At 36.6% G+C, this 26,819-nt stretch overlaps 1 protein-coding gene across 13 annotated transcripts in view; it reads right to left on the reverse strand.

Moving 5' to 3' along the window:
* DMD (dystrophin) overlaps positions 1 to 26,819 on the reverse strand; it is a 2,022,811-nt gene that overhangs the window by 1,887,589 nt on the left and 108,403 nt on the right. For 11 of the 13 annotated variants that reach the window (XM_047843153.1, XM_047843151.1, XM_047843139.1 and 8 more), the window contains exons 1-2: positions 24,323 to 24,341; positions 20,207 to 20,308 (exon numbers count right to left, since the gene is read on the reverse strand). The exons of the other annotated variants lie outside the window; for them this stretch is intronic. In XM_047843153.1, coding sequence (XP_047699109.1) covers positions 20,207 to 20,273 — 67 coding nt within the window. In that variant the 5' untranslated portion in view covers positions 20,274 to 20,308; positions 24,323 to 24,341. Of the gene's footprint in view, positions 1 to 20,206; positions 20,309 to 24,322; positions 24,342 to 26,819 lie in introns of those variants that run through there. 13 annotated transcript variants of the gene reach the window in all.

Genomic DNA, 26,819 nt, shown 5'->3' on the forward strand with positions numbered 1-26,819 from the left:
ACTCTAACAGTACAATATCCCAGAAAAGCTCTTCCAAGGGAGAAGAGCTTTTTAGTAAGGAGGGATGGGATAACAATTATTATTAGAGTGGGAAGATGAGTCAGGGTGTGATATGGACCTTGGTAAAATCCATTTGAGTTGAATGATTTGGCACAAGCCAGATTATTCAAGGTTGAGACAGGTATGTGATGTGAGGAAGTAGATACTTAGAGAAGTATGTATAAATACTCGGAGAAGTTTACCCTAAGGGGTGGAAAATGCCTTGGGTAAGACATAAGAGCTGACAGCAGAGTGTCCAGTTTATTACTACAGGAAATACTACACTTCAGTGAACAAATTAATCTAACCCAATTCAAATGCCCAAGTTTACATACATATATACATACATACATAGTTTCCTCAACCATGCGTTTCTATTTTAAGCCTTCTACTTTGCTAATCATTGGGGGTGAAGGGTGCTTATTTCCTTCAAAGATGTTTTATAAATCAGAATTGTATTTTATGGATTGCGGTTTGGGTATTAGAACTATCCATTCAAATTAATGAATTTTCATGCATCAGCCTCTAGAAGAGTGGCTAAAAACACAGGATGTATAGTCTGACAAATGTGGGTTTTAGTCCCAGCTCTTCCGCATACCAGTTGTATGACTTTGAAATACGGAGTCTCTTCAAGTCCCAGGTTCTTCATTTGTAAGGCAGGGCATTAACAACAGTTCTTTTATAGAATCATTGAGAAGAATAAGATGTAGTGAATGTTTTGCTTAAGAGAATGTCTCTCAACCTTGAGACTATATCAAAATCACCTGGAGGTCTTCTTACAGCACTATCTTCAGGGTTGAAAGGAAGAACAGGCAAGCCATAATGAGCAGGACTGGGAAGAAGTACCCAGAGATGTTCCCAGAAGCCATCAGATGTAATGGAAACATATCTGAGACAAATGTTCAGATATTACAGGCATCTTCATATCAGATATTATCAGGCTATATCCCATTCTCTATATTTTAGATAGAAATGAGAAATTCATGGCACTGAACCAGTTAACAACTCTAAACTCCCTCAGTGTTTATAGTAAAGATTATTTGCTCATTAGAGGAGACTGTGAGTGTATGCAGGCAGAGGGGTAGGGGAAGAGGTATTATCAGAGGAACACCATCAGGAAAGACCTTGATATCAAATATGGTGTCCCCAGTGGGGAAAGCCTCACACAGCGCTCTACATTCCTGCTGCAGGGGGTGATGCCTTAGGTGCGAAAACCCTAATACCCTTTTTTGACAAAAGCTGTGAGAAAGCCTATTTCCTTCCAGGGAGGAATGGTATTTGCACATTCTTAGGGATGATCCCAGGGAGAATGAAGTGGAGGGATTTGTTTTACAATTTCCCACTTCTAGATCTCCACGTTTTGTGGCTCTGTTTCACTGTGGCCTTATACTTACTGCCTCCTGTCTTCATCTGAATGGCCTTTCCAGAGCCTGCAAAGAGGATCAGAGGATAGGGGCCATTTTGAATTCCTGAATGAGGCTGTAAATGTTACCATTTATAATAATCTCACTGATTAGATGCTAATATTAATAAAAACTCATGGTTCCTTTCAACAACAACAAAAAGACCACCCTCAGGATTTGTGACCTAATTGGTTTGGAGGAGAGCCTGAGAGTTTACATTTCTAACAACTTTACAGGTGATGTTGCTGGTTTGAATCCTACTTGGAGACCTACAACTTTAGCACATGGGCATAACAAAACACTCAGTAAATGTAAATAATAGGGTTTCTTTTTTTAATGAGTTTTTTTTAATGTTTATTTTTGAGGGGAGGAGGGGTAGAGAGGGAGACACAGAATCCGAAACATGCTCCAGGCTCTGAGCTGTCAGCACAGAGCCCAACACGGGGCTCAAACTCACGAACCATGAGATCATGACCTGAGCAGATGGCGGATGCTTAACCGACTGAGCCACCCAGGTGCCCCAGTATTACGGTTTCTTTGATGGGAACAACCCCAGGCTGTTGTCCCCTAGGTTCCTGAGGATAGAGAATCCTATACTCTTCTCACCAAAGTCAGGATTTCTCCCTCAATACTCCTTCCTTTCCCCTATCAGCACAATATCCCCACTCCTTCAAACCCCATGCCATTACATGTTCTTTGCCCATTCATTTATTCATTCATTCATTCAACAAACTCTGCTACAGTATACACTTATACCTTAAAACTTTTTTTCCTTGCACATTTGCTTTGATTTTAAATAGTACTTCAGGGGCTTTTATAGCAAATTCCCTCTTTTACAGCATCTTGGATTGGACCTCTTTATCATTTCCAGATCCTATTATGGAGTTTCTGACAATGAGTGCTCCTGAACCATGCCCTCTATTGTTGTGGGTTATTATTGTACTGACGGGATCTCTTCTTAGTCTCAGTTATAATAAAGCAAGCTCATGGTCCATGTGTCTCATAAAAATATCTACTGAAGGCTGAGAGATACAGCAGTTAATGGCATATGCGTAAGTACCTATTGATCATATTAGAGAAAATTTTTTTTCACAGCTCAGTGACATATCTAACAGTAGCATTCTGAGAAATTCCATACATCTATTAGGCATAAGAGAGTGTATTCAGATTGACCAGATGCCAGATAGTTAGAAATTTCTTAAAATTGCAAAACTGGAAATCACATTATCCTTTTAAAATAGATAAAATGGCTCCTGTTTTTTTCTTTTTTTCTTCAGTGCTGGCCAGCCATGTTCGGAAAAGACTTGGTCAAAGCCACATCCACAGATAGGTGGTAGAAGTTAGAGCAGATACTGTTTATAGGGTACTAGTTAAAAGCCTGGTTCTGTTTTTTTTTTTAATGTTTTTATTTATTTTTGAGACAGAGAGAGACAGAGCATGAGCAGGGGAGGGGCAGAGAGAGAGGGAGACACAGAATCGGAAGCAGGCTCCAGGCTCTGAGCTATCAGCACAGAGCTCGACACGGGGCTCGAACTCACGGACTGTGAGATCATGACCTGAGCTGAAGTCAGATGCTTAACCGACTGAGCCACCCAGGTGCCCCAAGCCTGGTTCTGTTTTAAAGCTTGAGTTAAAGAACATTTTTTAAAGAAATTTTTTAAATGTTTATTTATTTTTGAGAGACTGAGAGAGCATGAGTAGGGGAGGGGCAGAGAAATAGGGAGACAGAATCTGAAGCAGTTCCCAGGCTCTGAGTTGTCAGCAGAATCCAACACAGGGCTCCAGCTCATGAGCTGCGAGATCAAGACATGAGCTGAAGTCAGACACTTAACTGACTGAGCCGCCCAAGCACCCCTAAAGAAAAAAAATATTTATGTGTTTTTATTTTTTTTCAAGGGCTTGGTTAGGCAAAGGGAGGGATAGAAAAAGTAATATTTTCCATCTCTAGAGGTATTTTAGTAGAGGCGGAATGTGTCCAGAGTAGAAATATTGTACAGCAATTCAACGCATAGTTAGAAAACGAGGTGAAATAAAACCTTTGTACATCGCCATAAAAAAGTTAAAAGAGGTGACGTGCCTCTTCCCCATCGCCTGGGTGGCTCAGTCAGTTAAGCGTCTAACTCTGGATGTTGCCTCAGGTCATGATCTCATGGCTCTTGAGTTCAAGCCTCGGCAGGTCGGGCTCTGTGCTGACAGGCATGAAGCCTGCTTGGGATGCTCTCTCTCTCCTCTCTCTGCCCCTCCCCCCCTCAAAATAAATAAACAAACTTAAAAAAAAAAGTAGAAAGAAAGAACAGCCCTGAACACTTGCGGTACCCTGCAAGGTTTTCTCACACTCTTTCCCAGTTAATTCTATGCTCCTACCGGCCACTCTGGAAGAAGCCTCAGTTCTAACCGCTATCACTATAGTACGGTACCTGTGGCTAGTTCTTCAACTTCATATAAATGAAATCATACGGCAAGTATTCTTTATCTTTTCCTTGGCATTATGTCTATGACATCCATTCATTTTTTCCAAGCAGTTCTGTTTTATTTATTGATGTGTATAATTCCACTATATAAATATACTGCATGTTTGACATCTATTTTAATTCTCAGAGACTTGTAAGTTGTTCCAAGTTTTGCTGTAGGCAAAACATTGCTAACAGTCTTGTACATGTTATTTTGTTGGACATATACCCAAATTTCTCTTGGGTACATGCATATTAGAGGAATGGCTACACTGTAGGGGAAAGGTAAGTTTAGCTTTGGTAGATATTACCAAAGGCACTAATGTACGCTTAAACCAGTATCATTTGAGAGCTCCAGATGATCGACACATTTGCCCCAACATGTGGTACTATTGTATTATATTTTATTTACTTGATGGGTTTACAGAGGTATTTCATTGCTTTCTATAGCATTTTTTTAATTACTAATGAAGTTAGGTACCTATTAACATGCTTTTTGGCCATTTGAATGCCCTCTTTCACAAAGTGCCTGTTTCTCTAGTCAGTCCATTAAAAAAAAACTGGTTGTGGGCGCCTGGGGGGCTCAGTTAGTTGAGTGTCTGACTTCAGCTCAGGTCACGATCTCATGGTTCTTGAGTTCGAGCCCCGCATGGAGCTCAGTGCTGTCAGCTCAGAGCTTTGGAATCTCTGGGTCTCTCTCTCTGCCCCTCCTCCCCCCACACACACTTGTGTGCACACATTTTCTCTCTCTCAAAAATGAATAAACATTTTAAACAATATGTTCGTTTTTATTAATATGAAGGAGTTTATTTTATTTAAAGATACAAGTTATTTTTTCAGATACAAGTATCATGATTATTTTTTTCTCCCAACGTGCGGCTTTCTTTTTCGGCATTACTGGTGCATTTTAAAGAACAGACTTAGGTCTTATTTATGAAATCTTTGTTTTGCTTGCGTCTTACTTATGCCTAGAGACTGCCCAACAGTGAGCCGTATCCTAGTTGAGTATGTTCAATTAATCACCACTGGCAGAGACAACTGATTACACACTATTGCTTTATCCCTTATTCAGAGACTTTCATATTATTGAGACTGTAAGCTTTCTCAACTAAAATAATCATGTGTGTGTGCATATGTATATACATGTGTATATATGTGTGTGTGTGTGTGTGTGTATGTGTATATGTATGTATATATATATATATATATATATATATATATATATATATAATCTAAGCAGGATTGTTGGATGTGGCTACCACATGTCACCTGGTGAAAGGTCTGAGGAGTCCACGTTAGGGCCAGCATATAATTTGAGATGATGGAAGCTAACTACAGGGGCTCCTGAGTTGGTGACGGTACTGAAAGTGCCTACTTTGTATAGCTCTTGAAAGATACATTAAATCACCATTCTATTCAATCCACTGTGATTCAGGTTTCTTTGGCCAAGACTCAGAGTAGGGTCCAACCGTGTAACCTGGTATGAGAAGGAACTCAAAGTCTTAGCTTACTTTTCTCTATCAATGCACAGATGAAGGAAAATAATTTCCTAGAACCAAGCCCAGGGGTAATGTTATACATATTTTTCTGACTTCTAAAGGTATGTTATAAAATAGGAAAAGTCTTACAAAGGTATTTTTACATAAAAAGCAGTGATATGTGAAGGAAGTTCTACAAAAGACACGCATTCTTCATTCTTTATTTCCTTAACAAAACAATAATCCTATCAATGCATACATTTTCAAAACAAAGTAGAAAAATTCATTCTACATAAATCGAAGACCATGAATTTCAGCTAATAATATCAAGCCAAGATTAGTATTCATTTAGTCTTTTCATACTATTTTTCAAAACAAATGATAAAGTAATGGGCAACCCCAGTACTTATATAGTTAATAAAGGCACAGAATAGTCATGTGTTTATGAAAGTGAGTTTCATAAAATTCCAATCCTTTAGAAAGTTACTATGCATTACTTGATAAAAACCAGCACATTTTGGTGATTTAAGGTTAGGGAAAACTGCAATTAAACTCAGTAAAAAATATATATTTTTTTGCTACAGAAATTTTAACTTTTAATTTACTGAGGTATAAATGGCATACAATATATTAGTCTCAGGTGTACAACAAAGGGATCTGACATTTGCAAACATTACAAAATGGTCACCACAATAAGTCTAGTTGCCATCTGTCAGCATACAAAGTTAATACAGTATTACTGACTGTATTCCTCATGCTGTACATTATATCTCCAACACTTACTGCTTTATAACCAGAAGCTAATACTTCTTAATCCCCTTTACCCATTTTGTCTCCTCAACACCTTCCCCTCTAGCAACCACCAATTTGTTGTCACTACAGAAATGTTTAACGTTTGAGTTGCGACCTTCCAAAGAAGGAAACAAAATCATCATATTCCAACAATGTGTTTTTTATTCAGCATCTAATGCCATCAATGTTCTTTAAAATACACTTTTGGAAAGTCTGGCCTAGCCTCATTCCATTATATAAGTTACACATTTAAGATGACGTCAGCTCTAAATACTGAAATCTGCTATCAAGGCAGAAATTTAAAACAAATTTGCTCTTGTTAGTTCACTCTCTTTTAAATTCAAGATAAAAATAGGAAAAAAAAACCCTGTTGAAACTTATTTTGCTTGGGATACTTATAAAGATATATAAGCACTCAGTAGAAACTTGCAAGGCATTGCATTTGAAAGTGAATGTGTATTTTTGCTTTTTATACACAGATTATAGAATGCAGATTTTAACTTGGTGTAAAACCAATCTTTTAACATTCAAAGTGATGAGCTTTGGGGAAGGTTGCCTCAATCTGTTACACTGCATAAGTCACCTAGATTAATACAGGATGGGAGGGAGACTGTAAGTGTATTTGGCTGGTCAACATACATTGGGTACTTGATACGCTAATACTCACCCAAGGTGCTTTAATCTCAGTGTTGTTTTTGCAGCGGTTAGGAGAGACAGGAGGTAGCAAGACTCAGTGACTACAGTAGAGGACTACGTAAGCAGACACTGTCCCATTCGCCATGAAGTTTTGTATCTGCTTAGCACAAATCAAAGGTGGCTGAAGCCCCTTTGTCCCCAGGCATCTTTCCATGATTAGATGAGAGCTGTAAATCCATTCCTGTGTTACTTCCAGAGGCTTTCATGGAAGCTCTTAAAACAGGGTATGTATTTGCCCATGGCTGAGGGTCAGCCAAATCCCCAGCAGAATTTTCGTTACAGCTTCAGAGCTGTAGACTCTTTAGAGTCCCCAAGGTCTCTTATTTAAACATTTTTTTTCTCCAGATATCTTTAATACAAATTTCCCTATTCATTTGGTAAAACTTAGTTAATATTGATATATGACAAAAATTATTCACTGAACTTAAGTGTTTCTCTTTGCCATATAAAAACCCAGCTTTAGATCGTAACAACACAAATCCATCTCTAAACACTACAGAAGACAATATACAATATTAAAGGTTTGATTTTTGGCCATATAAATTAATGTTAACAAATTATACATTTTTAGTATTATTTTTCAGAGAGAGAAAGCAGGGTGAAGAGAGGGGCAGAGGGAGAGAGAGAGAATTGCAAGGAAGTTCCACTCTCAGCACAGAGCACAATGCGGGGCTGGATCCCATGACCATGGGATCATGACTTGAGCCTGAAATCAAGAGTCAGACACTTAACCAAATGAGCCACCCAGGTGCCCGTGTGTTGTTCTTATTGACTGAAGACTGTTTTTTTCTTAGCAGATGTTGATTATATTCCAGAAATGAAAAAAATCTTCCTTTAATAAGGGCAAATTAAAATGCAGGGACTCGAGTACTGGAAGTCTGTTTTTCCTGATAAATCATCATCTTTGGCAATAGGATTCAAATGGCACAATGGATGGAATTGACTTGATATTGAGTAATCTCTCTACTCTTCATCCATCCTCTGTTCTGGAATATGTATATTTATGTGAGATCAGTCTGTGCATTTAACTCTCATCTGTGCATGTGTCTACAGTAATTGCATAGATGGACAATTTTTTGTTTCTTACTAGAACCCAAGGACTCTACTCTGAAGTTTTCACAAAAGTAGCAACTTCTTTACCCAATTTACATTAGACTTTATAGTACAAAATACAAAGTTTTAATATGGCAATATACTTGCAATCATCAATAAACATATGACATATCTTCACTAAAGAGCAGATTGGAAATCATGGCATCATTCTGCCATCTGTGCCATGCAGACTCTAGTTTCAGAACAGTTATTTGAAACTGAAAGTTTACATATGAACATAAGGGGACACTGCACATCAAGTTCTCCTAACCTTATTATCTAAGTTTCTACTTAATAGTATAACTATATTTAAACTGCTTCACTTATGTTCATGTGCATTGGTGAAGATTTAATTTATATTGGCCTTCAAGTGAATCATTTCCTTAAAGATTATTAAGACTTCATTTTTGGAAAAGAAATCAAATTATAATAAAGTTAACAATACTGAAATAAACAAAATCTACTTTGCTTACCAGATACTCTGCCAAATCTCTTGGTCTATGATATTCTCCAATAATCATTGACATTTAAAAAAATTATAAAAGAAAATAGAAAATGACAAAGTACCCAATGTCACTATGGATATAAAACTCGTGTGCATTTTAGGGTGATTTTCAAAAGGACCTGACACAAACCTAAAGAGTTAAGCAGAAAATTTTACTAAATCCCTGAAAATTTTAACTACTGGGGGCAAAAAACAAGAGAATTGATATTTATAACTCTTCCTAGAATGGGAGCCAGGATCAGTTTATGAAGAATCTAACACGAGCAGAGTGGGTTTTAGGGGAGGATGACATCTGGGATTCACTGCACTTCTCCCCAGCTGATATGAGGAACATATTTCCTTAGGGGAATAATCAAAGGCATTACTAAGATGGCTCTTATAAACTACTGAGCGTTATAATGGAGTCCTAGACCTGGGGAGCCAGTTCTTTGCCCCTAATACACATTAGAATCACCTGAGGAGTTTTCAAATATTACCCATGGCCATATCTCCCTTCAGATCAATGGACTCAGAATCTGTATGCTCGGGCTTGGGCACACAGTTGAAAATTAAAATCCTAGATGACCTGCTATGGTGAACACACACACAGACACACACTTTCCACTTCATGCAATACCAATATTCCCCCTATCTTCCGAAACCCATATGGAAAAGCAGATTCTACATTTTTCTATTTTTTCACGTGTGTGCATTTTAATTGAAGAACATCACCAAGACCAAGCACGAGAGTAGGTAAGCAACTCCTTTCTTCAAAGCAAGTCTTCAGAATATGTAGAATTTATTTATATATATTTGTTATCGAGCCTGTCTTGAATGGCGCACATTTAGTGAGAGTTTATTGAGAAAAAAATCCCTACCAATGTTGGCAAAACACAGTGATTATCTGATGTAATAATACTACATTCATTATTCATGTAACATTATCTAAATAATGACTTTAAGTTTACTTATTTATTTTAAGAGAGAGAGACTACAGATGCACATGCAGATGAGCGGGGGAGGGGCACACAGGGAAGGGAGAGAATCCCAAACAGGCTGCATGCTCAGTGTAGAGGTCAACCTGGGGTTCGATCCCACAACCATGAGATCATAACCTCTTGAGCCAAAATCAAGAGTCCAATGCCTGACTGAGCCACCCAGGTACCCCTATATTTATTACATTTGTTTTCTGCTCAAAGCTCACAATCGAAGGGCACACACATACTCTGTAGCAAAAATGTCACCCCTCTAATGGTAAAAAAGAAATACATTTTCAATTATGATTGCAACTTTCTAAGAGGGGGAAAAAAAACCCACGAAGACTAAGTCATACGATGAAACCCTTTCCTTTTCACTATTCTCTCCCTTTAGTTTTATCTAAGAAACTCTTTAAGTATACATAGTGATATAATTCGGCTCTTTCAATTAAAGTTTGTTAAACTATAGACTGTCAACTGCTCTGTCAAATTATATCACCATCCAATAAATATGATTGAAATACATATAGATGTAAATAGACATAAAAATAATTGTACTAAACAGCATTATTTAGTTCGTTTATTTGAAATATAGTGAATTGCCAGCCACTATGCTAAGAAGTAGAAATTGCAAGTCTGTAAGTAAAGGTTTCTGCTTCCCAGGAGCTCACAGCTTATTGGAATATACAGGTTTTGTTAGGGACTAAATACTTGTGCCTCACTCCCACCCCAAATTTGTATGTTGAAGCCCTAACCCTCAATGTGATGAGGTGGGTTCTTTTGAAGGTAATTAGGTTTAAATGAGGTCATGATGGTGGGGTCCCAATGATGTGATTAGTATCCTTCTAAGAAGAGGAAGAGACAACAAAGCTTGCTCTCTGCCTTGCGAAGTCACAGAGAGGAGGCAGCTGTCTGCAAATCAGGAAGAGAGTTCTCTCCAGAGTCAGATCTGCCAGCACCTCCATCTTGTACATCCCAGCCTCTGTGATGGTGAAAAATAAACGTGTGTTGTTTAAGCCACCCAATGTGTAGTATTTCATTATACTGGCCCAAGGTAACTAAGATAGGCTTGTAGACAACGGCGAAGGTTCTAAAATGCAGCAGAGGAGGCAACAGCTATTTTGCTTGCTGGATTAAGCTTAGGGCCAGAGAAGGTCTGGCAAAAGAGACACAGGGCAATTTGGAATTTACCTACACTTGACTGCCTCAACCCATGGTTTGAATCAAAATAGGATTGTTATGTATACACCACTTGAAAAAATTATTACAGCTAATCATGATAAAGCATAATCCTATAAAAACATTAGATCTGATTAGAAGTGATGCCTTATGCTCAAACATGATCGTAAATATTTGCTTTCACGGTACTCAGAACTTTCAAATATCTATATAGAATGAAAACAGCAGAATTATCTCATAAAATATATTCTTTTGCTTGTATAGTTTTTCTACGTTTAGATAGACATTTTACCAACCTAGGAAACTATTAATTTGATTCATTAAGTATAATTAACAGCAATACACACACAGACACACACACACACACACACAGATATACACACAAACACACAAAACACTTCAGGAGAAAGTACCTGTTTGTATCAGTAATAACATGAGGGTGGCAAGATGAAACGTATGTGGTACCCACTGGCAAAGGAAATCATGTATTGTACTCACTGCATAAAGGAGGCCAGTCATATGCTTGGGATTCCGACGCCAACAGACTTACGATACATTCTGAAAGCCCACTGTTTGTAACCTTATTTCTTGGCAATGTTTTAATTATCTGTTTTCTTTGGCTATATAAACGGCTGAAGAGGTTTTAAGTGGAAAAGGTAGCCTTCCTTATCTCGTAGTCTGAAGCATGTTACACACCAATGCGTGCATACTAGTAGGCAATGTTAATGTTACTAACCTCTTCTACTGGACCTGAAATTCTTTGAATCAGGACTCTGTGTTAGGCAATACATTTGAGGGATTTGCCTCTAACAACAAAACTAAACGCAAAGGGACAATGCTATATGGGCCAGCAGAAGTGCTTCTTACTTTTACCTAAGAGAATGTTAACATGATTTCATGAATTGAAGCAAGTCAGTTTTACTTTATATGGACTTGTAGAGCCAAAGGGATTTTTAAAAAGCAGCTTAAAACACCTTTCAGAGTATTGGAGGTAGGAAGAGGCAAAGAGGCCAATCTTAGGAAGCTGGAGTAAATGGTATAGGACACTAACAGTACCAATAATGTAGGGTAGACCTCAGCTCCTGGATCTCCACATACACTTCAGAAAATAAGAAGCACACTAAAACAGCTGGAGAGAATGATTGGCCCATGTCCTACTGTAATTAATGCCAACGACTGTGTTGGAGGTATGCTTAGTTTTACCCCAACTGGAGTAAGCTAAGCCTGGGTACCCTAGAGAGTAGAATGTAGAACAACCAATCCTGCCTAATGCAACCAGAAGGAAGACTGATAACATAACACATGGAAAATCAGAGTACAGTGTTTTTGTACAAGGGTAGAAATTATTTTCAAAGAGTCCTTAGACAGTTATTTACAGGCCAACAAAAACCCATAAGGATCTTTGTCATCCTTAAACCACTTCAGCAGAGAGAGAATATGTGAAGCAGAGACATGAAGTACAATGAAGTACTCTGCATAGACTTTGGCAGAGGATACATGGACAAGAGACATACCTGCTTGGTCTTATAAACGTACAATTCTGTACAGTAGCAAATTCAGAATATTATTAACAGGACACATGGAAACAAAGTTGTTGAAAAGTTCTGTATTCAATATGCAAATTCTGTAACTTGAGACACAAAGAACTGATTCTCTGAATTATGATAAAAGCCATGACAGAAACAAATGACTATTCCAATATTCATCACAATGACACAGGACAGAGGACAAGCTGGTGACAGAATCAGGGCAAAGAAAGAACAGGTGGTTCCAAGTACAATTACCACAGAGGTAACTTCCTGGGAATATGGTTAGGGAAATATTTATTTATTTATTTATTTATTTATTTATTTATTTATTTAGAAGTGATTGGGAAGTAACCTCAGTACTAATAGGGATATGGTATTAATTCTTTAATGAGTTGAATTATTAATGGTGTATTTCATGAACCTGATTGAATCATAAACTACTGTCAGTTTTAGATGGCAGGTAAAACATTGAATAAAACAACACAGGTAGCACCAATGCAAATAGCCACTGAATGAAATTGCTTCAAATATTGTTAAAGGAACATTTCAAGAGATACATTCAATTGAATTTATAAATTCAAATAAAGAATCCAGAGCCCAAGAATTCTTACGGTAGTGTTTCTCAAAGACAGACACTCGAATATACATGACTTTGATATAAGGACTTACCAAAAGAGAAACCTTTGGGATGAGACCCTGGAATCTGCATTTTACACGGGCATTCTAATACATTCTTTTGTATTGTAGAGTGTCAAGACTACCTAGTAGATGGCAAGGCCAAGGTATTGAATCACTGCTGCAGTATTTTTTTTAATAAGTTCTCCAAGGGATTCCCATGAAGAACCGGGAATGAGAACACCTGTGCAAGAGCAGTGATCGCTGAGGAAATACTGCCCTTTTCCATGGGAGTATGTACAGAATCTTTTTAATATAGGCAAGAACTGGGTATCTCATAAAATCCTATTTCATTTCACTTATAAATTCAGGAAAAAACACGGTGTCATTCAAAATGGTCTTCACCCCAGGGTGCTGTAGCAACTTAACAGTGTTTATGTTTTCATGCAGCATTTATATTAGCCAATTCATGATCTTCATGGTCAACAATGTTAATGGATCTCAAATGTGTAGAGTGGAAATCTGACTGTGTGATGCAAGCAAAAAAAAAAAAAGCATAGGAAGGAACAGAGAAAAATAATTAAGGTTCACTTAGGTATGGAAGGTGAATGATTATTTTCTGCACGTTTAACAATTTTTGAAACCACCGGATGGCAAGGTCATGCTAAGTATCATCATTTTTTAGGGAAGTTTTTACTTTAAAAATTGATTGTCAGTGGAGCCTCTGGCTGGCTCAGTCGGCAGAGCATGCGACTCTTGTTCTTGGGTGGGATGTTCGACCCCACATAGAGCACAGAGTTTACTTAAAAAACAACTATTAGGGGCGCCTGGGTGGCTCAGTCAGTCACTGAGTCACTGACAATGCTGAGCCTGCTTGGGATTCTCTCTCTCTCTCTCTCTCTCTCTCCCTCTCCACGACTTGCACTATCTCTCTCTCAAATAAGTAAGTTACAAAATACTCAAAAAGAAGTATTAAAAATGGATTATAAATGTATAATTAATCCTTGCTTTAAATTACCTCCATTTCCTTATATAAACATTATATAAATATGTACCATAATACAAACTCTTATACTTATTACTTTAAACCAGTAACGTTTTATTTTACTCAGGAATAGTCCTCTTAGAGTTTAGGCTATCTAGGCCATCTGTCTTTATAGGAATTTACAAAGTAGTATTATTTTTATGTAAACTAATCAAAATGCTGGTGCTAACTGCTTTATACGCGGTATGGAAAAGCAAGGCATTTGCAACTGAGTAGTTAACTCAACACTATTAACCTATTTATTTCTGTAGCTTCCAGTTTCTTACCACTCCATCAAAGAGGTCATCTGGCTGTAATTTGTTCCCTGTACTGCTCTTCTATTTTGAATTTTTACATTTAAAAAAGGGCAATGGTAAGAGGAATAATTTGTAGGTTAGGCCCACAAAAAGTGGTTTCTCAGGGATGTTCGTGGTGATTTTACTGTCTTTTAAATATACTGATCGCTCAATAAAATGACAAATTCTGTTAATTTACATATTATCTCTCATGTCATTCTTTTGATTTCTCCACCAGAGTCAATACACAAAAAGAACATGCTTTTCTTGTTTCTTGAATTCCTTCAAGCAAAACATAATTCTATAATGACCAATTATAGCCTAACACCTGCTGTTATGAAGAGGACCTTGTCAACATCAATCTAAATTGAAGAACAACAGCTTTCCTTGATTTGGGTGAAATGAGCAATAAACAAACAGTCCATTTCTTACGCAGGAAAACTCAGAGGCAGTTAATCCAAGGTAGCCCATGGAATAACCACGATTTAATAGAATTAGATTTTCACCATCACTTGAGAGAAGTTTTGCTCTGGGCTATGAATTATGGTTAGGGATTCCAAGAAAATGCTAAAATGCCTGGAACCTTTGCAGCCAATATTTACTTAAAATAAATCCATCCATAAAAGTTCATTTCTCCTATAATATTCTCTCTTGCTATTTTTCTTATGACACAAAAACTCTGCTCAAGCTGATAGGTAAACAAATTGAATAGAAGCATCATTTGAGCTCAAGCCATATCCACAATTTTGTGGATGTACACTGCCAGGAAATCTTGCTCAAAATTATGCAAAGATAATTACATCAACAGAATGGGAAAGAAATTCTTGGTGTAATATCAAAAAGGTGGGGGGAGGGATAGGTTGCTGGAAGAGCACTGCTAGCAGATTGTCTAGAAAGGATAATGAAGCCATTTTATCATGTTAAATTCCCATCTAAACAGCGAATAAGTGATAATTTATCCACAGTGTAAAGAGACACATTTAAGTCTATTTTAATATGTGGTTACATGTACCTATGACTCCAGTGTGTATGTTTATATACACACACCTACATAACATACTCCTGGAGTATATAGGAGTGCAATAAAATAAAGTCGGGGGAAAGTTCCACCCTGACATCCCTAACATTGTGACTGGCAGTTCCTGCTGCATGAACAGAAGAGTTTTCTCCAAACAGAAACTATAGACACAATTCCTAGGTTGATGCTGAGTGGAAGATAAATACTAAAATAAAAATTACCTCGAGAGTATTATGCTCAGCAAAACAAGTCAGTCAGAGAAAGACAAATACCATATGATTTCGCTAATATGTGGAATTTAAGAAACAAAACACACGGACATAGAGGGGAAAAAGAGAGGCAAACCGGAAAAAAGACTCTCAAGTACAGACAACAAACTGAGGGTTACTGGAGGGGAGGTGGGTGGGGATGGGCTAAATGGGTGACGGGGATTAAGGAGGGCACTTGTGATGAGCACCAGGTGTTATATGTAAGTGATGAATCAGTAAATTCTACACTTGAAACTAAGATTACACTGTATGCTAACTGGAATTTAAATAAAAACTGGAAAAAAAGAACACAAACTTAAAAAATAAAAATTATTAATAATGATTGGGTTACTACAACACTTGCTTATTTAAAGAGTATGTTTATTTACTTGATTTTACCTAAAGAAAACAGAACATTAAAGAAAAAAGTTAAAAGGAAAATATTTTATTTTTGTATAATTGGAAAACCCAGTTCCCGCTTCCTGGCTTTTAGATCAGTTTCACTATATCTATATCCTTATTTATTTATATTAAATATATAATACATATTATTTATATTTATTTATATCTATATCCTTATTATTTTCTTTACTTTCTGAATAGAGAATTGTCCCAGCATCTTTTGTCAAGCTTGGGAGAAAAACCCAGAACTATTTAATTCTAAATTGGTCAACACACATGGGCAAAAAAAGTAAAAGGAAAGCTATTATCATGGAAGGGCCTCTCACCCTGAAAGAAGAGACAAATCAATGAGAAGTCCAATAGCTAAACCCGGTCTGCAGGAAACAGAGAATTCTTCTGAAACTTAGTGCAAAAATCTGTGGCTATTCTATCCTTCCCACAAACTCAGTGTTCTCTGACACACAAAAAAAGAGCACAAGTAGAAGAACACGAGACTTAAAGGTGGACTATCTGGGTTTGAATGTGACTTTATCATTTACTAATTAATTAGGTGATTCTGAAAAAGTTAAATTTTGTGTGTTTTGGTTTCCCCATCAACAAAATGGACAAACACACATCCAGGGTAACTAATGTATAGGAAAGAGCCTGGTATACTCTAAGTGTGTACCTTTATAAGGTACTTTAACCTTTATAAAATACTATACTTCTCATCCACGTGGCATTATTATTATTATTTTTTAGTGTTTATTTTTGAGATGAGAGACAGAGCATGAGGGGGCGGGGCAGAGAGAGAGGGAGACACAGAATCCGAAGCAGGCTCCAGGCTGTCAGCACAGAGCCAGATGTGGGGCTCGAACTCGACAACCCTGAGATCATGACCTGAGCTGAAGTCAGATGCTCAACCGACTGAGCCACCCAGGTGCCCCCACATACTATTATTATGACATCATGGTGAATTAATTCAAGAGTTACATGATTTTAGTTGAGTTTAAGGAAGAATGTATTCATTTGGAGCTGAATCATTATTGTATGAGCCTCTTCGTATTATCTTACTTCAATTATGATGCTTTAATCTTAGACTCTAATTATATATCCAGTTTTACTTACTCCACTAAGTGAATTTAAAAAGGAGTCACATTAAATAAGGCCGTTTAAATTTTTTATGACATAAAGAGTTGCCATAGACACACTCTTTTTGCATCTTACCCTGGTACAGTCAAACTCAATTAACTATTCAGACTGGCAAAGCATCTTTTACATTTTTCATAAAGATTCTAAGTGAAAAGGTTGTACTTATCTTTCAATTAAGTTATGCATCTTTCAAAAATAGCTAATAGATTGAAGCAGAGGCAAAGTTGCAATCACAGATTGTATTCAGTGCAATTTAGCTGACAAAAATGGAGCCAGCTAGATTATTTTAAAATGTGTTCTTAGTGATTTTTCAATGCAGCAAAACCAACTGTGTGGAACACTGAACAGAAAGCCCAAAGGCGTGTGTTGGTTAAAAAAATATGGGCACAGATTATTACATGGGGATTTCATCTAATCTCTCTGTTATTCACTTAGAGATGCCCAAATGTAATTCCTGAGAAACTTGGAATGTTTTTTGGACACTGCAGAGTGTCAGAATCTTCTCTAAATAACTTCAGAATCACCTGGAAATGTGCCATTAATATGGCTATTAGTGGATGGAATCTAGCTATGAACAAGCCAAAAGGTCATCAGGACACCAAGGTCAGTTTCAGTTAGATAGTCAGACTGGCTGCGGGGGGATCCCATGAGCATTTTACCGGTCTGGACTAGAATATGTGGAGATGGTAGGTTCTCTCAACTCAGGTAACAATGATTTGACCAAGATGACACGGCAGCTTAAATGTTACACAGCTCTTTATTACAGTAGTGATTTAAAAAACATTGGGCAGCACAATTTCTATCACACCATGATATTTCAGCCTTGGGTTCTACTTACTATTTGGAATTCATTACTTATTGAGGTAAACTACATTTTAATGTCCTATATTCTAATTAGCTTGCCACTTTATATTCAGGAATCCATATGGCTGGAAAAAGTTAAAGCAAAGGGTGTTCAATTCAGGAATTTCTTAATATCACTATACATAACCCTTTATTCACCGCCACAGACATTACAAAATCTTCTAACTACAAACCCCAAGTTAAAAAAAAAAAAAAAGAAAGAAAAAAGAAAGATAATCCTTAGTTTCAGTGTACCTATTGTTCATTTTGGGTTGGGAGTGGTTTAGTATCACACATCAATGTAAGAATGACAAAATTGTAACAGGGACATGTTTAACTGGAAAACTATTAAGGATGGGACAGACACACAATAACCATCATTAATAGTTACCATTTACAGAGTGCCCACTATATATCACAATGAACTAAGAGGCTTACGCTACACTTTCACTGACCTTTACAACTATATTAAAAATTAGGCATTATTTCCACCATTTTACACATAAGGAAAGCAAATCACAAAAACGTAAACTTGATCAAGCTCAACTGGTAATAAATTTAGAGACAAGATTCAAACCTCAGTTGGTTTCTCCAAACGTCAGGAATTAGGCCAAGCCAAGAGTTCCTTATTGTACAGCAAAGACTAACAATCAATGTTAAAAAGTATAATCACTATTTCTCTTATTATTTAGTATTGAAATGTAATATTTAAAAAATATTCTACTATCTAAAATTTGTACTTTTATCATAAGATTTTCAAAAGGTGCTTATCCTGTTTGGTTTAGCGGTTCTTAAGATTTGGGGGGACTTTTTTTTTAAGTCACAGACTTAGGGATATGAATACATTTTTTTTAAAATGTTTATTTATTTCAGAGAGAAAGAGAGCACAATCATGAGTGGAGAGGACACAGAGAGAGGAAGAGAGAGAATCTCAAGCAGCCTCCACGCTGTCAGTGCAGAGCCCGAAGCTGGGATCCACCTTACCAACCATGAGATCATGACCTGAGCTGAAATCAAGAAAAGAGCTGGACACTTAACCGACTGAGCCACCCAGGCACCCGTTTGGAGATCGGTGATACCTTGACATTGATAAAAATTATAAATCCTCATCTTAGGGGAATGCAAACATGCATGTAGGTATAAACATATATCCAACCTTTGGTATTCCATTTCAAGGGATGCAAGAATGCCAAGGTAAACTAGAACTTCAAGGTGACCATCCTGGTTTGCCTGGGACCAAGCAGTTCCCACAACATGGAACTCTCAATTTTCAAACCAAGAAATTCCAGACAAACCAGGACAACTTGGTAATCTAAAATGTAACAATTATGCAATGCTTCAACAAATACTTTTTTACTAGATTACAGAGCTTTTGGTTTTGTGTGAACTATAAATGAGGACATGGAGATGAGTAAGAAAAAAAGACTTTATGAGTTCTAAATTTTTATGTTTTACTTTAACATAAAAAAATGAGCTTTTAGTTACATATTTTAATTGGGTACGAGGGGGCTGAATTAATTTGTATCAGTTGTACAAGGCTATTTTACTGAAGCTCAAATGCTTCAGGAAAGATTTATTATTTTATGTCTGATTAAGCTAAGACAGACTTTTCATAATAATCTAAAAACATTTTAAGGATATATGTGCTATTTGATGTTTAAGTGAATATTTCAATCAAAGAACTTGTTTGGTGAAAAACAGAATAAGGGCTATAAAAAATATCACAGCTTCATAAACTGACCATTTTCTCATGAAAAGGAATTAACACTAAATCACTATGTACTAAATTAGTGATTCAATTTCTAAAGGCCTTACAAAGGTATAATTCAGTATTTTATGATAATTATTTTCTAATTACAATTTTGCTCTTACCACAGACCTAAGTGCCACGAGTATTAATTATGATTCAATCCTCACACTATATGTACTTGTTTCTAAAAAGGAAGCTTTAGCAGCTGTTCTCTATGAAATATGGTGTCTCCTAGGTTCTGATGGGAACTAGAACATTCTTCTCACTCACCATCTCACATTTTCTAAGGTTGCGACAAAATGCATTTTTATTTCAAATGACAGGTTATACTAAGACAACTCTGTGTGCTATTAACCAAGAATTCAGAACAATCTCATTCTGTAAATCCATGATATGAGAAACTGACTGGAGACCATGCAATCATATTTCCCATACCTTGTGTCTTTATTCAGATGGTAAAGCTCAAAGACAAAATATAGTAACCTTAGAAAGAGGCTGTCAGGTGCCCTTATTTTGAAAGACTCAGAATTTCTTCTCACTCTCTACACAAATAATCACAAGGTAAAATTCTGTGGAGGTATGCAGTTTGCATAGAGACAACAACCATAAAACCCAGTCATTGTTTTGCAACTGTTAAACTGGCAAACAACACGTAGAGCTACTCTACTGCAATATTTACTAGAACTCCTAGACTTTAGTAAAGAGTTTATGAAATGATGTGAAAACAGGAAAAAATAAAGTTAAAAAAAAGCTCCATTACCAGTACAGAACAAAACCTCAGATGCACACACTAGGTCTTCTGATTTGACTAAAGTAGTAGATATCATTCAAAAGCCAGAATTTAGTAGATAAGGGCTGCAGCCTGGATGTAAACAAAGAGATGGGGAAGTTTATTAAAACAACATTTTACAGTAGGAAAATATCTCAGAACATTATATAATCGAACCTTTTGAGTTCCCTTCTCTATTTGCAATCGCTTTTCTGATCATTCTCCTCACTGTGAACACCCAGAAAGAGAAAAATAATGAACTTCTAAGGCATGGATACCAAACATCTTCCTATGAAGATCATATAATTCAGAATTGTTACGTTAACTGTGAAAATGTGAGATCTTAAGTATTTTTAAAAAGAATTCAAAACATTTTTTGTATTAAGTCAAAATCCAATGATAAGGTAGGACATTTAGTAATACAGCTTTCAAAACAACATCTGTTTTTAACATATGTTCCCATTTTCTTAGTGTAGGTAACAGAAATTGGCATCAGCGTGTTACAAAATGGGGTACATTTTATGCTATGAAATGCTGTGTAGCATTTGCTATTTAGTATAGGATGTGAAAGCCTCCCCCCCCAAAAATACAAAGTATTCATATACAAACTGCTAATTAATTCTTGTAAAGTAAAATATAAAATATTTTAGAGTGACCCAAGGTATTAAAATCCAGGTTAATAGATTTTAAAGTCTATGTTTTGAAATATTTAGAATATTTGTGTGTATTTCTACATAATGCCTTTATATATAATATATATGGCTACATAAATATATATATGTTTTTATATTGGAGAAGGGAGTTTTCTTTGTTCAATTTATTTTAGTAGACCACACTGTTCTCTATTTTTTGTAGTTAAAGGGTCAAAGAATAAAAGAAGAATACAAAAGTTGAATGAATAGATCATTTTGTTCTCCAGTAGAGACATGTGGAAGGATTTAAATTATTGGACTCTTCCACAAATGTTATATCTGTTGCCAAGAAACACAGATGCTTCTAAACTCACTGCTGTTTGGCAATTCAAAAATCAGGAGAGGTGTCCAATATCACTCCTCTAAGGAGAAGTCTTCTCAGTCAGAAAACCTCAGAAGATTAACAACCAAAACCAGGTTACTTTTCCAGAGGATCTGGAGATAAGGGGCTGGAAAAAAGTCTTCAAAGTGTTCCTGAGTAACTGCTCCGTACTGTAGGCTAAATTAAACTTATTATTTGAAATTAAACATAGGTAACAACTAATCTTTGAATCTTGGTCTTAGTTTAAAAATTAGTAAAAATGTCAACATTTTGGAAAGATTACAAAATTCATTGGTAGCATTAAGCAAGGAAATGTCTAGAACTGAATTTCCATATCAAGTCCATTGTGAGAACTCAAAAAATCTATTTGTGGTGACAGTCACGGTTGAGGTTAAACCCCCCTCTTTCTCCAGGCGATTCTTGACTAATACTTACTTACTTTGTGTGATATATTTCCATCTCTGTACTGGGAAGTGCCTTTTCTACTTACTGTCTTTCATTCACTCTGCTCAGCGTAACACTGTGCTTGTAATGCACAGGGTTTAAAATCAGATAGTGTGGGGGTCTGAATCTGGTTCCATGCCATGTGATAAGTGGTTGACCTTACGTGTATTTCTCAACCTCTCTCTAAAATAAAGGTTTATATATACAGTGGAATACTACTTGGCAACGAGCAAGAATGAAATCTTGCCATTTGCAGCAATGTAGGTGGAACTGGGGGGTATTCTGCTAAGTGAAATAACTCAGGCAGAGAAGGACACATATCACATGTTTTCACTCATACATAGATCTTGAGAAACTTAACAAAAGACCATGGGGGAAAGGAAGGGGGAAAAAAGTTAGAAACAGAGAGGGAGGGACGCAAACCACAAGAGACTTAAAAACAGAGAACAAACTGAGGGTTGATGGGGGATGGGGGAAGAGGGTAAAGTGGGTGATGGGCACCGAGGAGGACACTTGTTGGGATGAGCACTGGGTTTTGTATGGAAACCAATTTGAAAATAAATTATATTAAAAAAATAATAAAATAAAGGTAACACATCTTATCTCACGAGGGTTATTTTAAGCATATTACAAAGAGATTAACATCCAGAATAGAGCACATGGTGACATAAGAATTCGACAAAAAAGTTGCCTCTTACAATTATGCTTTAGCTACACTCACCTTCTTGCTTATCACTGCGTTCTCTGTATCTTTATGACTTTTTGCTCTGTTTTTTCTAGTCCCTCTGCTTAGAAGGCATTTTTTTCTCAATCTCTTCAAATTCTACATATCTTCAAGATGTCACCTCCTGTATGAAACTAATCTTTGCCTCCCCAAAGTGAATGAACCATTCTCAGCTCTGTCTCCTATAGCTTGACAAAGTTACTTCTATTTTAATATTCAACTTGATACATTTTAATTTAGAGTTTATGTGGGATCTCCTTTTCAACTGTGAATACTGCCAAGGCTAAGAAGCTATTTTATTCTTTTGAACGAGTCCCAAGCCTACCACAGCACCTTGCAAATGGCAGGATCCCACATTAGGGGGTGAGGGGAGGGTTAAATGAATAAATGAATATGCCACAGTTTTATCTGCATTAGAGAGCATTGGGTTCTCTAAGAAGCTGCTGAGAAGTCATAATGATGTGGAGAAGTTAGTATGTGAATAGCTTATGACTTAATATTTAACATTAAATATTAATCACCAAATGACATATGATTGTTGTAAATCTGGTATTTAAATCATCTCATGACAAAATAAATTTTATTAAAGACACTCCCCAAAATTGTTTAATTTCCCAAGAAGTATTTCATTATTTTAACTAATGTATTATTTATTTTCAATGGCTCGGGCAAAAGTGACACTAAAAAGTGAGGGGAATAGTGCTGTAGAACTTCGAAAATAGGACAGTAAAATAACAGAGAGATGAGCAAATAGCCCAGCCCATGCAGATAGGCAGAAGCATATATCTAAATGTGATGTTGACTCAATCCATTGCTGGCATGAAAAAGCTCAAGATACCTGTTGCTACTCAAATCTTAGCTGATTGTTCCATCCTTAAAAAATGATAATAAACCTCAGTATAAAGGAGTGACAATGTGACACTTCGGGAACGAAAAATTAACAATTAAACAGCTTTAGCAAAAGGAAACTGTAGTACACAGGGGTGTTTGATGAGAAGTCCTAGAAGCAACCTTGTTGACCTACGCATATTTAAAAACTTAAATTAACGAGTTTATTATTCTTCTTCTCGTTAAGATAGAGAAGTAGAGTTTAGAGAATATTTACATTTTGCCTTTGCAGAAGGACATGAAAAAAAAAAAACAGACAGTACTCTTCGGAGACAAATCAAGGAAGGCAAAGGGTTGATTCAAGATTAAATCCATAGCAACTCTGTCTCTTGTTGTCATGAATTAATGAGAAGTAGAAGTCCTGCAGTATATCCAGCCTAACAACTGTGAAGCTCCCTGACATACTTAAGTACCAAACTATAAATATCTCCAAGATGGTCCACCATGTGAGTACCACGTTACCGTTTAATCTGCCCTTGATGTAACCTTTAACCACAAAGTAAGGGATGACCATAAAGCTTGATTTTTTTTTATTCAGACTACAGAAAATGAGATCTGCAAGAAATGGAATGTGTTTGTTTAAACTACAGTAGACCTCATGAGCCCTGTGAAAATGTAGCTACCATGACATTCATATCAACCCACAGCCTATGTATGTTTCCCCGTAACAACATGCATATATTTACCCACAACTACAAACACAGTCTATGGGAGTTTCATAATACACATCAAGCTATATAGATTATACATATACTACGTATAGCATAATACGTAAGATTACTTTTTAGACGCAAAGCTGTGTTGTTGTTATTATTATTTTGCATACTACTTGAGAAAAGGCTATGTCTATCAGTTTAAATTTCAAGCCCCAAACACAGTTTAATGCTTTCACTCAATGTTACACACATACATACATTATCCTCACAGGAACACTTTGTTAGGTATTTTTTCCTATTTAAATGAAAACTTAGAAATAAGCATGTTAAGTAATTTGTATGAAGTAATATAGTCAATAGATAGTGAGGTAAGAAGCTGACCTTAGGTCCTACTGCAAAGGCCTACGTTGTGTGATTCTCACGTTGCTTTGGTCCTACAAGAGAAGGGTAAAGAAAACATACTTTTTCCCAAATCTGAGTCCAGGACTGAGAAATCTCCAACACCATGCAGGTGTATTTGTGAGTAAAGGACTGCATGTAAATGTATATGTACGCACGCATGTATTTATGTGTGTATATATACACATAGACATATAGACACAATATATATTTTATTTGAATATATGGTCTGTTGTTAAGCCATGAAGTAAATTCAGAGTTTGCAGTTTAAACATGGTGATATCCTAAAATTTCAGCAAAGTATACATAATCTTATTTATGTATCTTCCTGTATCTTCATTATTTTATCAAGATATTTGGAAGCAGGAATTCTTAACCAGAAGTCCATTTAATCCCAGGGAATCTGGTTTATGAATGGATTCTAAGAGTATTTGAACCCCGAGTTCAAATAGTTGGATCAAGTGCTCAATTAAACCTCTGTGAGTGACGCACAGTATAGGAGGATGTAGTATGAGGTGATCCCGAAAGGTCATTGGGCATAGAGCAGCCATTAATATGCCTGAAAACAATTTTTCATAGGGCGTGATTAACATTTAATGTCTCCAAAACTCCTTTTAAAAAGCTGTGCTTATTTTCTTTAGGTGTCATTAAGTGACACTACCAAAAATCGTGAAATTTATTTCACTTAAAAATAATTTAAAATGTGTCTATTTTGCATATATGTAATAAAGTAACAAGTGAGACATTTCTACCTATAGGTACAAGAAAGAATTCTAGGAAAAAATTCCCTTTTCCTGAAGAAATTCCTCCTCTCTGAACAAAAGAATTTTAGAACTGGTCTTACTTTCCATTTTCCCTGGCCACCAAGGGTCTCAGAATAAAGTATGACGTCAACTGGCCATTTTTCTAGACTTAGAAAATTAATCTAACCCAATTCAAATGCCCAAGTTTACATACATATATACATACATACATAGTTTCCTCAACCATGCGTTTCTATTTTAAGCCTTCTACTTTACAAATCATTGAGGGTGAAGGGTGCTTATTTCCTTCAAAGGTGTTTTATCAGTCAGAATTGTATTTTATGGATTGCAGTTTGGGTACTAGAAATATCCATTCAAATTAAAGAATTTTCATTCATCAGGCTCTAGAAGAGTGGCTAAAAACACAGGATGTATAGTCTGACAAATGTGGGTTTTAGTCCCAGCTCTTTTGCATACCAGTTGTATCACTTTGAAATACAGAGCCTCTTCAAGTCCCAGGTTGCTCTTGATCCAAACCACCATCCTCTACTGCTTGGAGTAATCCAAACACACATGAGCAGCTTTCCTGCTCTTGCCCCTTGCAGTACGTTCTCAACATCTCCCTCACAAGTAACAATTTGATAAATGGATATGATCAACTCAGGATGTGCTTTAAATTCCAGAGCTTCCTAATGCCCTTAAGGTACACATCTAAATTCTTAGGATTTTCAGCATAGTGTGTGAGATCCTGCATGGAAAGGGGTGCTTTGGTGGCTCAGTTGGTTAAACGACTAACTTTGGCTCAGGTCATGATCTCAAGGTTTGTGGGACTGAGCCCCACATCGGGCTTTGGGCTGACAGCTCTGAGGTTGCAACCTGCTTTGGATTTTGTCTCTCTCTGCCCCTCCCCTGCTCGCGCTCACTCTCTCTCTGTCTGTCTCTCTCTCAAAAATAAACATTAAAAAAAGACCCTGCGTGGGAAAATTCCTGCCTACTTCTTTACTCTCTTGTTCTACCATTAAGTGCTTAGACTTAGTCACCTTAGTCTTTCTGTTCCTTCCCTTCACAGGAGCTTTGCATAAAGTTTGTACTCCACCAGAACAGGGTTCCTTCATCTCTACTTAGTTAACTGCTATTTACCTTTTAGATCACAGCTCCAGAGTCCCATCCTTGTGGCTGTTCACATTCTGCGTGAGCTCTCTGTGATGTGCTCGTTCTGAACTGAGCCGTGTTATGTTGTAAATACACAAGTATTCCCCAGTGTGTCACTCCTAGTGACAGCAAGTTCCATGAGAATAAGGACCACGGGTGTAGTTCCCATGTTGCTACTGGTGGTGCTAGCTTTCTCAGCAGCATACTCCAGCAAGTAGCACCTTTTACGTACAAGGTAGCCAATAAATATCTGAATGAATGAAATCGAGTATCAGTTCTTAAATCTGTATACACATATGGTTCCATTTCATGATTTTCCTAATTCTTCTTTGTCACTAATTTTGTTGCTCGTGTTAGTATTAGAGAATGTCTCTATATCTTTGAGGAAGACAGTGGATAAAATCTAAGTAATGAATACTGAAATTCAAGTATTATGAAAGGGTGGAAACACTGTTTTCCTCCATGTTTTGATTGAAATGATACAAAAGAAGAATAAATTATTCAGAACCAAACCTTTCCTTTCTTTGACTATGGTAATGTGCATATAATATCTAGGACACTATAAACTATGAATAGTCTTGAGG

The sequence above is a fragment of the Prionailurus viverrinus genome, chromosome X (genome assembly GCF_022837055.1).
Source record: "Prionailurus viverrinus isolate Anna chromosome X, UM_Priviv_1.0, whole genome shotgun sequence".
Lineage (NCBI taxonomy): Eukaryota > Metazoa > Chordata > Mammalia > Carnivora > Felidae > Prionailurus > Prionailurus viverrinus.